Source organism: Micropterus salmoides, unplaced genomic scaffold (assembly GCF_014851395.1).
Source record: "Micropterus salmoides isolate LMB-PRFRI ecotype aquatic unplaced genomic scaffold, ASM1485139v1 Ms_hic_scaffold_15, whole genome shotgun sequence".
Lineage (NCBI taxonomy): Eukaryota > Metazoa > Chordata > Actinopteri > Centrarchiformes > Centrarchidae > Micropterus > Micropterus salmoides.
Window position 1 is genome coordinate 12,045,004 of NW_024040596.1, and position 17,401 is coordinate 12,062,404.

Genomic DNA, 17,401 nt, shown 5'->3' on the forward strand with positions numbered 1-17,401 from the left:
CCTACCTGGGGGTCAGGAAACCTGTCTGGGTCACAAGATAAATCTGAAGGGTCACAAGAAGATGGACAAGAAAGAAGAAGACCAAAATGTTAAAGTAATATAAAGTTGTGTTCATTTTTCTGGCTCTTTTTTCTTGGAGAGTTTTAAATTGTCAGAACTCTAAAAAATATTAAAAAGACCCACTATGAGAAGGAAACATGATTCTTTGGTTAAACTGCCCACAACTCACAGACAACATGTGATGGGAGGCCATCAGTACCAAAATTGGCAAAAGGGTTGGGAGTCAGTGGTGTAAACTACAGTAATGAGCAATTTATCATAAGTCTTGATCGCAAAATAACATTTAGTGGAGTAATCTCCCTTTAAAATGTGGTGGAGGGAAGTACACTACAAATTCATGCAAATTGTGCTTCGGTAAAGTAGGAGACACTGTGTATGGTTGTAACACTTTTTGCTTCAACAACTATAACACTAGAGTTCACAATTTTATACAAAGTACCCACATTTGATCACTACAATCCTCTACAAGAATATCACAGACCTTGTGAGTTGATGTCAAATGCAACGTGTTCCCTTGTTACAACCTACCCCAATACCAGGGTAGGTTGTAACACATGCTGGGGGTAAGTTATAACAATCAGACAAAAGAAGCAAAAATAGATGCCACACTATATGATATGCTTCAAAAACAGGTAGTGATACAAAAGAACAATGTTTCTCACTGTAAAAGACTGTCTGATGACTTGCGTGTATGTACAGTATGTGTATATAAATGTATCTATAGAATAAACTTACTGAACAATGTACTTAATAAATACTATTACAATGTACTTAATTAAATAACATTTTTGTACATCCTTAGGTCTAACAAAAATCTGGTGTGTGCTTGAGTGTGTCAATGTGTGTATATTCTTAATCAATGTCACAGTCAGTGCTTAAAGTGGGCTGGTACTCACCGGTATGTAGTCCAAGCACTTCTATATTTTACTCTTTGGCGTACCGAGACCTTTTCATGCGCACTGGAATTTCTGACATGCCCATATGCTTCTCTGGCATCTCCACCGGCGGAGATGGAGTATAGAAAAGATAGAGTGCCGATACACACGCCAACATGTGAACAACGTGAATGGGAAGTACAGGTCACAGTGCTGACAAATGAATGTTGGTAACCCTGGAGTCAGCCTTGGTGGGCCCAGACTGCAAAGATCACTCTGTAAAATATTAAAATCAAGTAAATCCCTAGTTGTATGTATAGCACTGTTTAAAGAAGTGTTACAGTGCTTTCAGACCAAAAGCGAAGCGAGCGTTCAGGGCGGTGAGTTTACATACAAAGTCAATGCAAAGACGCGTAGAGCCGCGATAGCCAATCAGCGTTGAAATTGTCCCTACGTCACCGACGGCTTCAGAGCGTTGTGTGGAGAGGGCCTGGAAGAGCGGGCTAATGAAAATCTGATGGCCGACTGAGAGCTGCTAAACTTGGGGGAGAGGAGCAGGGAGCAGCGTTCCAGGTTTTGGACAAATAAACACCCGTAGTCGGACTGGATTCTGCTCCGACAACTACGCCGTTTTCTCACGGGAGGAGCTCGGAGTACACTGCTTTTAATAAATTAGCTTTTTACTTCAGTTTTTGGGATTACAACGTTGATTTATCTTCACTCAAGCTTCTCAGCAGCTAGTTTCCATGCACATCCGGTTCCAGTGTTGTTGTTAGTGTCGTTAACTCTGTTGGACTACTACTTCATATTTATATAAAAACCAGAAAAGCTGGACATTACTTGGAGAAAAGGAAGCGAGGAGTTTGAACTTCCTGGTGAGTTCAGAAAACATGTCTGTAACTTTATTCCAGCTATTGTTGTACTTTACTGTACTTTACTGTACTTTACTTTAAGTTAGCATAGAATAGCCCTGATTGATCTATTCAGAAAACAAACATTTTAGTTGTTGTCCTGCTGTCTTGCTGACAGACCTGACAAAGCATGAATTCATATGTTTAACAAGTCTGCATCATGTTGTAGTTATTTCGGCATCAGTTTGATCCGTTTATTGCTATTTAAACACAGCAAAATGTTTACTTTGGGTTAATACAGCTGTAGTAATGCCAAGTTGTGTTTATTCGCATTATCGCGTGTGAACACTCAGTAGTTAAAATTGCCTTCTCGCGTTGTGTGTGAACACTTGCAGCGAATGTACTCACGCGAGGAAAGCGTCGCGAGGAGAAAATTCACGTTTGGTCTGCATGCCGCATTACAACTCACCCCACTCCTGTCAGACAATGTTAGCTAGCTGTATTACCATAGTGGGTTGAAATTAAAAAGGAAAAAAATGCATCACATGTTGCCTAAGAAACTACTTTTCAATCTAAGTCAAACAATTTTATCTGCAATAGTATAGATACCAAACAAAATATCGTCATGGTCAAAGAATCCACTTTCTGACATCAAAATAAGTTTTTTCTCTATATATTCTGAATGTACCTGTTTCCAAACTTGATAACCACCATGCCTGATTGGGGAGGAGGTAGGAAAATACTCAAATAATCACCTAACTCCTATCTTATCTCTAATTGGTGGAACTGGTGTTGTTACAACTCTCCCCATGTTACAACCATACCCGGTCTCCCCTACTTGAGTAAATGAGCTGTTACTTTTTACACATGTAAAAATCCTTTGACTGAATCCTTGAACATTTAATAAAACACACAACTTCAAATGCAGCCAGTAAATATGGATGTAATATAATACAGCAGGATAGCTGAAGAGGGCATGTTTAACCTTTTGAAAGCAGACGGTGCTCTGGGCGATGATAATGATTGAAACATTTTTTTTTCCGCCGTTTTAACTCCGAAACCCGCCGATGTTGTTGCTCCGAGTCTAAGCGGGCGCCATCTTGATTATTGCGCAATACCTGCAAGCTGCCTGCCTGCAGCATACAGTGTTTTTTGACATTTTGTGGCCGATCCGTTGGAGATATATAGACATGCATATCAAATGAAAGGTCTGCTCAAGCTCATCACTGTGGGATGCTCCTTTCTAAATCTACAGGCCTGTAAAGCATGGGAGTGCTTTTGGTGACAGGAATGTTGATGAATACTCCTGTTTTTATCAATATTTCAATGTTTTGTCATTTGGAAATAGGTTGTATGGACTGAAAAAGTGTTTTAAAGATATCTATCAATAAAAGTCAGCATTTTAACAATAAATATTGCCAAAATATGGAAATTCACCTGGTATATTTGAAAATGTTGTATGATAACTGTTGTATTTTAGTTTATTTTCATCAGATTTACAGTTACAATTGCATTCTAGGTGTATTAGAAGATATTCAGTTGCATTAAAAGCTAACTCAGGATGGTTTATTGCATCAAAATATAGCTTTTTTTTACCAGGCGAGGCTATAAATTTCAGATTTTTTATTTATTGCATCTCCATGTAGTCTGTAAAAGTAAAATAAATATATTAATACACAATGGATTCATATTCCTTAGCTTCTGACTTTTCAAAGGAGACCAGAATTATGATTCTAGGCCAAATGGTTGAGGAGTTATTCCTGATAAATTTTGGGTTTGTAATTTTAGGCGTTTTTTCTGGAAAAAGGGGTCTGTTTTCATCAGGTTTAAATACATGCTTCTATCCATCAGCATCATCATGAGTTCCCCTAAAGAGCAGTTTTTCCTTCTCAGATTCTTTTGTTCAAAGTTTTTAATGTACCAAAGAGGTTTAAGTCAAGTCATCTCTATTATCTACCTATTTAATCATTTGAGAGGTGCTGATCTCCCAAGTTGGGAACCACTGTTGAAAGGCATAACGTTTCGTGCGCATTTACTCCACACATTAAGGTGAATGTGGTTGTGCGCTCACAAGCCAGTCAGTACAGTAGAGTCAGGGAGGCGGGTCCAGTGGCTGAAGCAGCAACAAGGAAACGTGTAACATTCATGTGGATGAATCAGTGTATTGTGCAGACATGAGGTGAGTCAGTCTACATCGTAGGTTTGCCTTTTTCAAACAACAGTACGTGCAATGTCTTTTGACGGAACTACCGTATAACCAGGTGAATGAACAACAAATGAAGAAGGAAAACTAACTGACGCGTCCATTTGATGTCGACGGTTTTCCATTCAAGCTATTGCAATCTGTGTTCACACTTTGGACCTTACAGTTATCCCAATATAGTTATCAACATACAAACATTTGTTTTGTATAGGCCTACACTGCGGTCACATCAGTCAAAACAACATAGGCTAACAGAGTTTCTGAGAGGTCAATCATTCCTGCTCCAGACAAAGGTCAATGTTCCTCAATACCGTTTGTGCCAAGTCTTCTTGTGCCGTAGTAACGTTATTTAACTGCCGGGTCTAGTGAAAGGGAAGTTCAACTTGTTGCCTCGCTTGTGAGGGGTAACTGTAAAACTAGACAGAAAGAAGAAATTAAGAATCCTTGCTGAAGATTAATGGGATTTCTTGAAAAATCGGTCTAAAAAGGCAGGACACTTCTGTGGGCAAGGCATATACTGGAGTGAAAAAACAGATTTTAAAATGCAAGAGCTTTATTTTTAGTAGTGGTAGTAGTATAGTTTTAGGGCTGCAAATTAGTTTTCATTATTAATGTTTTCTTTCAATCAATCTTTGGTCAAATGTCAGAATACAGTTGAAAACAGAGTCCAAAGTTTCAGCAGTAGGCCATCGATTTATTTATTTATTTATTTTCTTTAAAGTCAAATTAAATAGCCCAAATCATTTATATTTTACCCTAAGGTCCCCCCTGTTGGTACTTCTCTCCCTGCTCCTGGAAGCAAGGAGTGATGTCACAGGGGCAGAGGTGGAGAGGAAGCCCAACTTTGTTCTGATGATGGTGGACGACCTGGGCATTGGTGATATAGGATGCTACGGTAATGATACCATCAGGTCAGTCCTAACAAATGTGTTACGCTTCTGTTTCCTCTACTGTCTCACTGAAAATTTTCATTTTTAACAATGTCTTTCATCACCATTCCAGCCTTTTTATTACATCATGTGTAGCCTATGGTATGTCAATATCTCTGTTTCTTGTCTCCCTCTGATGGGCTGCACATAAATGTTATGTAAATGTATTTCAGTATCTATATGTCTCTGTTCTACCTATTTACACCTGTAGGACTCCTAACATAGACCGACTTGCTTCTGAAGGGGTAAAGTTGACACAGCACATTGCAGCTGCTCCTCTCTGCACCCCGAGCCGGGCCGCTTTTATGACTGGGCGCTATGCTCTCCGCTCGGGTAACAGACAATCTCAACCTCACTTAGCCAGTACATGTAGGAGCATCCTGGTCGTATGTGTACAGCAGTGATTGACAGCATGCACCATATGTGTTTATTCATTTTATTTTTGTACTTGTATGACTAGGAATGGGCAGCACAGGCCGTGTACAGGTGTGCTGTTCCTTGGAGGTTCAGGGGGGTTGCCACCCAGTGAGACCACCTTCGCTAAGAGGCTGCAGCAACAAGGATACACCACCAGCTTAGTGGGTGAGTTAACATAATGTGATAATTTATTTATTGGACCTCCATAGTGAAATTTCTCCTGACCAGGCAACAGAAATAGACACTTATGGACACTTAAGTCAGTTGTCGAGCTGAATCAGTTGTACAGGATGGCACTTGCATGTTTACACACACCTGTGTGCAGTGTTTCTGTAAAGAATATAAAATGGGGATCTGTGTGTTGGAAGCACACAAAAACCACATGGTTTACACTTGGCATCCAAGTATTTTTATATTATTTATTTATTTTCAGGGACAATGCACATCGGTATCACTGTAAATGTGCTAGTGCTGGCCAAAAGGCAAATTTTTAAGGTACTCCATGGCCCGGTGTTAAATTAACCATTAAAACAACAAGTGTATGTAGGATGTTGAGATTAAATCATTTTGCAATGTGAAAGGCTTACTAGTATTCACATTCCTGTCCTCTCCTCTTTGTCTCTGCAGGAAAGTGGCACTTGGGTGTGAACTGTGAACACAGAGGGGACCACTGCCACCATCCGAACCAGCATGGTTTCAGCTACTTCTACGGCCTGCCGTTCACCCTCTTCAATGCCTGTGTGCCCGGGCAGGGCAGTGACGTGCTGGAAGACCTACAGCACACACTCCAAAATCTTACCATGGTGCTTGGTCTGGGACTTTTCACACTGGTAAGGGTGATGTTGTGTCAGTTGGGGCTTTTAATTTCCTCTGCAACTCCAGATCTGGAGTTGTCCCCGGGCGCTGTACAGTGGCTGCCCACTGCTCCCTTGAGGGATGGGTTAAAAGCAGAGAATGAATTTTGCTACATGTATGTGTTTATGAGAATAAATTACCTTTTAGAAATGATCACACAAAGGCACATCTGAAGAAGCACAATATGAGACAAAGATAGCTGAGCTGGAAATCTGAATGAAAAACAAAGAAAACTGAGAGTTGCATTTTGGTGGCCAGACGACGAGGAAGAAACTGGAAAACAAAGAGTTGCTGTGCCGTTCACCCCAAAGCAAAATAACTAATGTGTAATCACTTAGACATGAGGCACTGGGTTGAAAAAACATTGGGAACAGAGATTGTGATTGTGAAATCAACAGTTACCTCAGCCTGAAACCTGTTTTTAGGAGAAAGCAAAGTAATTCTGAAACTAAAATTTGTGAGGACTTGGCGATGGCCAGTACATGTAGGATAAATGGGAACCAGCTGTGCCACAAGTAGAGGAAACAAAAAGGCTTAAAACAAATGTCTGTTCTAAAGAGGAAAATGGATAACTACTGTAATTTAGAGTGCTCAGCAGGAAGACAGAAACCTATAAAACTATCTTCAAATCTTAATTTATACTGTACAGTATGTATGAACAAAGGACACAATGTACTACTTGTTTCACTTGGTGACGACTTTATTAATGGTGAGTGATATCATCTGGTGGCAAAATCGTGGAATTGCATCAGAATCCAAGTCCCAGACAGTAAAATGAAATGCCATGGTACCACAATATTACATGTACAATGCAATACAGTGCAACAGCCCTGGAATAAATGCTGCACTTGTATAGACGAGGATGTCAAATATTGGTTGAGATGTTATCAGAGAGGAAGGTAAATTTTCTTTCTTTCTTTTATTTTTAAAAATGTCATTTTGTTTATTTGATAGATATATATATACACTGAACAAAATTAACTCAACGATGTTATCAAAGATATTGCTCAGGTGTGCCTTATGCTGCGTTCGAGACCGGTCGGAACTGGGATTTTTCCCAGTTGAAACTTCTGACTTCCGACCTCAAAGCGTTCCAGCATGGTGGTGCATGACGCCGAAAGTGAACGAAAACCATGACTGACCGTGATAAAGTGTACACACAGTTGCACTTTCAGCAGTGTTTTAGGTGTTACTTCAAAGGATGGCAGTTTAACTGCAACAACTGACTTAAACCCTCCCCCATCATCCTTTGTGACTCCCCCATCGCCACTGTGGACTCCTTCCGCTTCCTGGGCACCATCATCTCCCAGGACCTCAAGTCAAATCATCTCTCTCACCAAGAAGGCCCAGCAGAGGATGAAGAAGTTCAGCCTGCCAAAAACAATGATGGTGCACTTCTACACCGCCATCATTGAGTCCATCCTCACCTCCTCACCTCCTCCATCACCATCTGATACGCTGCTGCCAGGGACAAGGGCAGGCTGCAGCGCATCATTCGCTCTGCAGAGAAGGTGATTGGCTGCAATCATCCTTCTCTTCTGGACTTGTATGACTCCAGGACTCTGAGGCGAGCAGGAAAGATTGCAGTTGACTCCTCCCACCCCGGACACAAACTGTTTCAGACTCTCCCCTCTGGCAGGAGGCTTCGGTCCATCAGGACTAAAACCTCTCGCCACAAAAACAGCTTCTTCCCGTCTGCAGCTAGCCTAATTAACAAGTCCCGGGTCCCCCACTGACACTCCCCCCTTGCAAACGATACAAATGTCTCTGGACATGTAAATACTGTTTCATCTTGTGTCGGGCACAGAACTGGCACGTCGCACATATTTGTTGCTGATTGTTGATCTTTGTTGTATATTTTTATGTTGTCAGTTTATATATTTATGTACACAATATTCTCTTCCGTTACGTTACTTCTGCAGGGCACAGACCCAGAACCAGAATAATGCACATGTGTATATATCTGCAATGTTTTTCTTCAATTCCATATTTATATATTTCCACATTTATTTATGTTGACTGTATGTTTGTCTACGTGTAGCACCTTATCACCACAGCAAATTCCTCGTATGTGTAAAACACTACTTGGCAATAACGCTCCTTCTTCTGATCTAAATAGCCTTTACGTTACTAGTTAAATGTGTACATCTCTAGCTACATCAGTTGGTAACCCTCAAGTCAGTCAGTGTTGTAAATTACACTTCCTAATGTTTTGGCATTTTTAACAATAACTTTTATGCAGAGAAGATGACACATGAGATTCTTTACTGTAGCCAGCTACCTAATAGGCCTAACATATTTGTACATCAGTGTACATGCGGAACAGGTTTTACTATATGATCGTGTTTCATTATCTATTTTCTGTCCAATATTACCTGTTTAATAATTAATGTGCAATATTCTCTGCAGCTATTTATTCATTAGTACTTTTTGGTTCCACACACCTTTATATTTGTCTTTACATTTTTATTTATACTATTATATTTATATACTCTTTATCTATCTACCTTTGACAAGTGTGCAATTGTGACAAAAGAATTTCCCCTCTGGGATCAATAAAGTTTTTGTGATTCTGTAAATTTATGATTTTAATTTAAATTACATACATGCAAATGTACTTTTTGTTGGCTTTGGTTTACCATTTACAGTGTGTGTCTCCATGGCATTGTTTTGTGACGTAATGCAGCTGCTACTCGTGAAGTCGGGGTACATATTTTCACAAGTAGGAAATCCGACTTCAAGTGGTGTTCCATAGTACTTTTTCTAGTTAGAGGTTGGAAATTTCCCAGTTCCGAGCGGTCTGGAACACGGCATTAGGCTGGTCACAATAAAAGGCCACTTGAAAATGTGCAGTTCCATCACACAGCACAATGCCACAGATGTCGCAAGTTTTGAGGGAAATAGGCCTTTTGTGTACATAGATAAAGTCTTAGATCTTTGAGTTCAGCTCATGATGGGGGGGCAAAAGCAAGTGTTTATAATTTTGTTCAGTGTCTATCTATCGAGAGATCTATATATCTGAATTTTTGAAACCAAAACCTCTAAACCCAGGCATCTAGCTGTGTACTGTACGGCAGTAGTTTCATTTAGTGTGTGTGCGCTTTCTTTCTAAACCCACTGTGTGTGTGTGTGTGTGTGTGTGTGTGTGTGTGTGTGTGTGCAGGTGTGTGCCCATGTGTGTGGCCTCCTGGACGTCAGCCTCTGGCTCCTGGTAGCACTTTGTTTTCTTACTATCCTAGCGACCGCTGTGTGGTATATACCCTTTGAACTCCTGCCCACCTGGAATTGCATCATCATGAGGAACCAAGAAGTGATCGAGCAGCCAATGACGGTGGAGACACTGCCCCAGAGGTTGCTGGGAGAAGCACAAAATTTTATAAAGAGGTATAAATATGTCTGATCAAAGCAGTTTCATATTTTATGTGTCTACAGAAACATCTTAAATTGTGAAACTGGACTTGTATTGGGTAGTCCTGTTTCATCACATGCATGCAGCTGATTGAGCCTCATTAGTGTTTCTTTCTAGTGTTTTATGGTGAAAAAATAGCTTTTTCGTACTGTCAATCAACAAATTCCATAAAAAGACCCAAAATCAACATTTTTATCTCTCTCAGTATTTTCAGACTTGCCTACCCATTTTGTAGCACTCATCCCACAATTTGTTTCTTCTAAAAAACAAAAATACTTGTTTAATTTTCAAGTAATTTCAGCTGGTAAAAACAGCTGGTCAGTGAACAGTTTTTTAAAATTTGTAGCTTAGAGTGTTATTGCCTTATCCTTTATCATCTCTCCTCTTCAGGAATGTTGATCGTCCATTCCTCCTCTTATTCTCACTGGCACATATCCACACGCCACTCTTCAAAACCCCCGCATTTGCTGGCAAAAGTCGCCATGGTCGCTATGGTGACAACCTAGAAGAAGTGGACTGGCTCATCGGTGAGAGATTGGCTATACAGTTAATGTGCTAATATTGGCATGCATCGTTTACAAACATTATTTACTCTGTTTTGAGGGTCTAAACTGGTCTGATTGGCCGCCAACACAGTGCAACATTTCACGAAGGAGCAAACATCCCATCATCACTGGGTCACCTACGTATAACACTGTTCTGTATGTGTGGCATTTCAAAATTATGGTGACCACTAAAAGACATACTACGAAAAATAAGACAGAGTAAAGTCAGAGCAGAACTCTCAATTGATCTCTTTACTGCCTAACCACCTCTAATGCTTTATTTAATATGTTTCGTAGGTAAGATGACAGAGACGGTGGACTCCCTCGGCCTGGCAAACAATACTCTGATGTACTTTACATCAGACCATGGTGGATACCTGGAGGATGCTGATTCGCTAATCGGCCAGAAAGGAGGCTGGAATGGCGTCTATAAAGGTAGATATCATGTTACACTGTTTTTAATGATATTTACATTCACTGCAATCTTTGATGTAATTATAGCAGTTTCATTGGTATTCGAAGTCTCAAAACATATATGAACTGTTGATAAAACATTAACATAAGTCTAACTTGGTTAAATGACAATTATACAAAGATTGTATCTTTTTTTACTGCATTTACTGCAAAAAATACAGATACTGGTCTTGTGATATTTCTCACCTATAGGTGGGAAAGCTATGGGGGGCTGGGAGGGGGGGATCAGGGTGCCTGGTATTTTCCGCTGGCCTGGCAGACTGGCAGCTGGAAGAGTAGTAGATGAACCCACTAGCCTCATGGACCTGTATCCAACGCTGAAATATTTGGCCAAGGACACTCAACCCGACAGGTAAAGACTGGCTGAAATGGGTGCCTTCTTTGTATTGTGTGTGCTATCATTCACTGAGTCTCATTTGTTTTATTCTTGGGAATGCTGACAAGCTTCTGTATTTGTTGAATTCAGTAGTACGCCAAGCTATTGTTTAGAGTTACAAAAAGAGGTGAGACAAAGACTATGAACATGAGCATAATAATTCATTTGTTTTCTAGCCAGATGATCACAATGTGGATCCAGGAGCACGTCATTATCTGTAAACAGCCATGACTTTTGTTTTGGCAAAGGCTTCTGTGTGGACACAGATTCAGGAAATTTAGCAAGGATTGTAGGTGAAATCAAAAGTCTAGTGTCTCTTTCTGCATGTAGAGTTGTGGTAATGCTCTCTTTATATTCCACCTTTTCCCTCTCCCACTCTCTCTTTCTCCAATTGCACCTTTTTCTTCCAGACAGTTAGACGGCTATAACCTCATGCCATTGTTGGAGGGGAAGGTAGAGCGATCAGAGCATGAATTCATGTTCCACTACTGTGGAATCTACCTGAATGCAGTACGCTGGCACCCAACTGGAAGTAAGTTCACACAGAGATGCATATAGTTATCTAGCAGACAAATATTTTTTGACCGTTATGAAGTCTGTAGTTTTTTCTGCATAAAAAGGCACCTGTGCTGATGTGAAAATGAAATCAAACTATCTAATAGAATACCAGAGAATAGAGCTAAAGTAAAATCTTAATACTTAAGTAAAAACAACAAAGACTAGCTTGGAAACTGCATATATTAAGATATGTGTCAATGAGTGCAGCCCCCTAGTGTAACTCTTATTCTGTAGGTTTAGTTGTTTTAAATAAATCTGATGAGGGATTTGCTATTGTTTAGATATTAGCTGTTCAAAGTCCAGCTCTGCTTTTCAACTCCATGTATTGTTGAATCCTGATCTTATTCTTGACATATTATTTGACAAGTAGAGATACCTAAAGATGTTGAATGCAAAAAATGCCTTTATTTCCAGCAGATTTAGTCTGACATAGACGTACCACTACGATTGTGGATGTCAACATTGCCTTCTTATAGCTTGGTGTGGTTAAAAACTTTGTCATGACAGATGACCTTACTATTTCTTAACAAATCAGTTCTTTTAAAATTAGACCAGTTATAAATCAGAACCATTTCTGTTGGACCAGTCATACTGAAAATCAAAAATTAGAAGTAAAATCTGCAAAAGTTTTACTGAGCTTTAACCTCCCTCAGAATATACTTGATATGTGCATGTTCACATGTTCCCTGGTGTGTGTTTCCATCCAGGTGACTCTGTCTTCAAGGTGCACTTTTTCACTCCAAACTTTTCTCCCCCGGGAGCTGGTGGATGCTATGACACTAAGGTCTGTATGTGTCACGGAGAGCATGTGACGCACCACAACCCACCTCTCATGTATGACCTTTTCCACGATCCGTCAGAGTCTCGCCCGCTTACCCCTGATATTGAGCCGCGATACGCTGAAATCCTCGAGCAGACTGCCAAAGCTGCTGAGAGACACCGGAATACCCTCGCAAACGAGCCGGATGATGCTCATTCACACTCCAACACAGATGCGCACACTGTTGAAAGCCAAATGACATGGGACAAGATTCTGTGGAGACCCTGGCTTCAGCCTTGCTGTGGAACCTTTCCATTCTGCGGCTGCAAAGAGGACACAAGACACATTTAAGGGAAAAGTCCACCAGACAAAAAGTCCATATTGTTTGTTAAATTGAAAATGAAGGAACATCCACTCTTCCTATGTTTTTTTTTTTTTTTTTTACACACACAAGGGGATGTATTTTGTCTACACGTGTATCATTCATTAAATCAAAGATCTGTTCAGTCCGTGCTCTTATTTTTTACAGTAAGTAAGTAAGTAAAAACTGTGCTTGAAGTACATCATGCAATAAACTCCATATTACATGGGTTTCCATTCCATAATTGCATTCCTGTCTCATTGAATACATGATTTCATCTGTCTGATTTCTGCCTGAATTCTATGAGGCACTTTGTTCATGTTCCAGTAGCTCTGCTTACATCTAGACTGATAGTGAGGTAGTCAGATTTAACTAAAATCATAATGCTTAGATGACATCTAGCCAAGTCAGCCTAACATTTCGGTTAAGTGAGCCCGAAAAATGGGTAGAATTCTTCAAGAAAGTAGTTTAGACTGTGTGCCATTAGAGGGCAGAGTCAGACTGTGCAAAAGAAGAGAGTCTGTCACTGTGGACTCTGGGGCTGTGTATACCATGATTAAACATCAGAATTATACATATTTTCAGTTCAGGTACACAAATACATCAGCAATAAGTAAAGCAAATAACATTTTTATACTGGTGTAAAATAACATTGCATCAGTAGTGATTAGCTAGAGGTAAGAAATTGAATCCCACCCTGTGTGTTTTTGTTTTTAGCTCTATTGATCAGAAAAATACCTCCCAGTAATCATCTTTTTGACTTTTCCCCCCTTTTGCCCTTTATGATCCTGCTCCATTTTCCTCGTCTTCTTTCTTCCCCTCCTTTTCTTGATTCACCTTTAAATTGTCACCCGTAACGTCTTCCTACCCATCCAAATTGTTTTAGTGGCAGTGTAATACTTTTTGATCTCAGAAAGGGGAATTTTCTTTTCACACACTCCCATTCAGAACAGCACTGCTCAAGGACACTAAGGCAGGGTGTATGTTGTCCTGCAGGGTGTTCCAGTTTGACCACAAGGACACCATGTGGCTTCACAGATCTCTGCAAAAAAATACTTTAAAGTCTGTGTGAACTTCTCCATCATCACTGTCATCATCATTGATTATCATCATCATCAGCACTCACTGTCTCCCTCCAGCAGTGGCTGGATGTCAAAACATCAACGTTTGCTGCAGCAGAAGAATATAATTGTTCCCCTTCCTTCCCTCCTCTCTGTTTCCTCTTCTTCCATCTCCTCAAACTGCTTTCTCCATCCTCTACTTGTTGTTCCTCCCCTTTATCCTCTCCCTCCAGAAATGTCACTGGCATCTGCAAGTGAAGAGGGGTATTTTATCATCATCATCAACAATCGTCACTGCAATCGTTGTCATCAGGGTCGTAGTATTTACTTCTCTCCCTCCAGCAGAGATCCGTACATCAAACACTCAGCAAGTTCATTACAGTAGCCACTCCATTATATCTCCAACAGTAAATCAACCAGTCGACCATACATAACGACATTTGGCTGTGCATCACAGTTAATGATGGCTGGTGGGATAGAATGTTACTGGCTGTACGTCATGTCACACACACGTAATAGATGAGCACACATAACATTTTGTGCACACACATACCCATGCACACAGTGTATCATGTTGTTTTGAACAGATCAGTGGTTTTCTGTAAAGGTCACTGTTCCAGGAGATGCCATAAAGCATTTTTATAACCCTCTGACACACATAAACACACATACTGCTTGGAATAGAAGGAATACTGCATGGCAGCTCAAACACACTGGAAATAGCTCTCCTGTTTCAAGCTAGTTGCACACTAATAGCTTGTTGCATTGTTTTTAGATTTGGTTTGTGCCTATAGATTGGTTGATGCTAAGAATAGAGATCATTATAGACCAGAGAACGTTTTTAAAATTAACATCGTCACTCAACTGTGGCAGAATATCTTTGTTGTGGAATATCTGTTAGCAATTACTTTTCATTTAAATTCACTGAATATTTCAAGCCTGGAAAATGTTTGTGTTCAACACTTGAGGTTTGAGTTGTAAAAAAATCTTTTCAAGAGTTAATAAGAACATCGATACCACTGATGTCTGTGCTTCAAATGTAAAGCTGGAGCTAGGAGGCAATTAGCCTTGCTTAGCATTAAGACAGGGAAACAGCTAGCCTGGCTCTGTCCAGTTAAAAAAATAACTAACGTTATACCAACACCTCTAAAGCTCGGTAATTATTACTAACACAGGGTGTGTTGTTTTGCTTAATTCATACACAAAAGTAACACAATTTGTGGTTTTACTTGTTAATGTACGGGCTGTAGCAATTTCTTGGCGATCAACAGTCGGGTGCAGTGACTTCCTGGGAATTGTGTCAATACAGTGAGGTTGCCAGATGTGGTACCATTGACCTGTACAGAGACCTATAAGTTACCATATGCTGCATAGCTGACAATCTCCATTATGACCGAAGAGGCGCACAGTCACAGGGAGATGGATAAACTTTTATTTAAAAAAAAAAAAAAAGTGGGTAACTCTCCCTAAAAATGCATATTATTTCTGTTTGTGTATGGATTTTACAAAACGATTCAGCATAGTAAGCTTTAGAAAGCCGAGCTAGCGTTATCGCAGTTTAAGCTTCAGGCCAACCATCTCCCCGGTTTAGCTCCAAACATAACACACATGTAGCTATTGGGATTAGTTAAATCAGAATTAATGTTCATGGACCTGCAACCTGTTGCACCAACTGTGTGTAAGTTCAGATGTAACCTAGTTATAATGTATATTACAGTTTTTTTTTAGTTTTTTTTTTTTTTAGTAGCTTGCACGTTAATTGCACACCCAAAATGCACCAAAACTACCAAAACACTGCATACTTGTTTAAATTTCAAATAATTTTACAAATACACCAGCTGTAGTTCTCTCCAACAGCAACACTCATTGTCACTCATAACACAAATACCTAAAAAACACTAACAACAGATAGCATTACATTACTATCTTTATTGTTGATAGTATAAGAAATGTGTACATTGTCTTATTTTACAGTAAATAAAGTTACCATTATGAAATACAGTAAGAATGGTAAGTCTTTATAGAATGTACAACAGTATCAAAAGGAAGATATCAAAATGCAAGAGGAAAATGGGAAAGGCTTCAGTGTACTTCATCTTTACCATCAAGTAACTCAAAAATAAACTACAGTAAATGAAAATTGCAAGTAAAACAAGTCACAAAAGTCAGCACTGTAAATGTTTGCTCAAAAAACAACATATGTGCAGCAGCACACCATCGGAGGATATCACTACGTGGTAACATTGGTACCCCTTTGGCCTGGGACACCCACTCTTTTACCAATCAAATTCTGTCCTTACCGGTGTGTTTTGGCCAAGTCCACATAGATAAAAACATGGTGTGTGTGATGGGCTTCCAGCTCCATGACTCTCTAAAAGAAATCCCCCCTGTGGGGATTAGTCGTTGGGTCCTAAAGAAGAAATAAAGAATTACACACAAGCAATAGATTTTAATTTTGGTAATATGCAGTTATGCCTTTTCAGAATACATATTTTACCTGTTGGGTCACTTGAAGATTCTGTCAATTGATGCCACGTATGGCTGCTCTCTGAGACCAGAGTCTTTCAATGATAGTCCATGGTTGATTATCTGGTTACCACAGTAGCCCCAATGTCATCAGAGACTACAGCTCTTGGTCATCTCTGCTGTTGTCTTACACCACCGCGCATGCAGAATCCTCTTCCTCTCTGTACCACTCTTTATCCATATCTCTTGCAGGCTCCAGTGGAGTGGAGGTGTAACAAAACATTGTTGACATAAAGATGTCTCCTTTTATAGGTGGTAATGAGATCATTAGGTGAAAAGACCAGGGTAGGGCTGTAACTGAGATGGGAATGACCTGTCGTTGGTATCAACGGTATGAACGACCCGTTTGGCCATAAGTGTAATTTTTACTTCCGCGTCAAAACTGACGGCGTAGGCTACGGGGCTACGCAGAGGCTACAACGTTGCCTGCCGTGCACCTCCTCAAAAATGTAACTACATGTCGACGTGGACTGTAAGCACTGTGATTGGTCAGCTGGGTAGCCTCGCAATGCCTCCGAGTCGACTGGAAGTGCCCCATGCTTTGTACTAACTTTTACTTGCGGCCAAAACGGCGGCGGTAACACGGTGGATAAATATTATAAATATATTTGACCGTCACAAGCCGCGCAAAATTGTTTTACTATGAGAATGTGATCCATTTGGTCTATAATATTTGAAAAGACAATACCAGCCGCACGTAGACAATTTTACCCCCATTAACGTTAGCGGAGGGCTAAACCGGAAGTTAGCCCGCAAAAGGCCAGCAAAAGTCAATACAGTGGACGCTGTAGCGCTACTGCCAACTAGCGTTTGAGGGTGTAATTGCAGAATGACGGATACACCAACGCACAAGTATAAATGCCTGACCCTACGCAGGAGTATAAATCAAGCTTTAGGTGAGAATGCCAACAAGGGTCGTTCAGAGGGACTTGGCCTCGGCCCTAACGACTGTTGTTACAATATCCAGAAGCACTAACGAACCAGCGGTATCGATCATCTTAACAATGACCCACAGAGGTTAAATAGCTGAGTTTTTCTACCTGTCAGAATTAAAGAAGTAAAGACTTCAAGCATCTTCAACCAAGTCCAGTTGCCCTTGATTTTAACCTTCATTGGGGAAAATTAAATGTACATTTGCATA

At 40.2% G+C, this 17,401-nt stretch overlaps 1 protein-coding gene across 1 annotated transcript; it reads left to right on the plus strand.

Annotated features, from left to right (window-relative positions):
* Positions 1–3,915: 3,915 nt before the first annotated feature.
* arsh (arylsulfatase H) lies at positions 3,916–12,914 on the plus strand. The gene is given in 12 exon segments (XM_038720330.1): positions 3,916–3,965; positions 4,751–4,900; positions 5,130–5,251; positions 5,379–5,405; positions 5,408–5,500; positions 5,963–6,165; positions 9,354–9,574; positions 9,990–10,126; positions 10,442–10,579; positions 10,811–10,970; positions 11,405–11,526; positions 12,260–12,914. Coding segments are annotated over 12 exon segments (1,782 nt in total). The 5' UTR covers positions 3,916–3,960; the 3' UTR covers positions 12,664–12,914.
* The last annotated feature ends 4,487 nt before the right edge of the window (positions 12,915–17,401 follow it).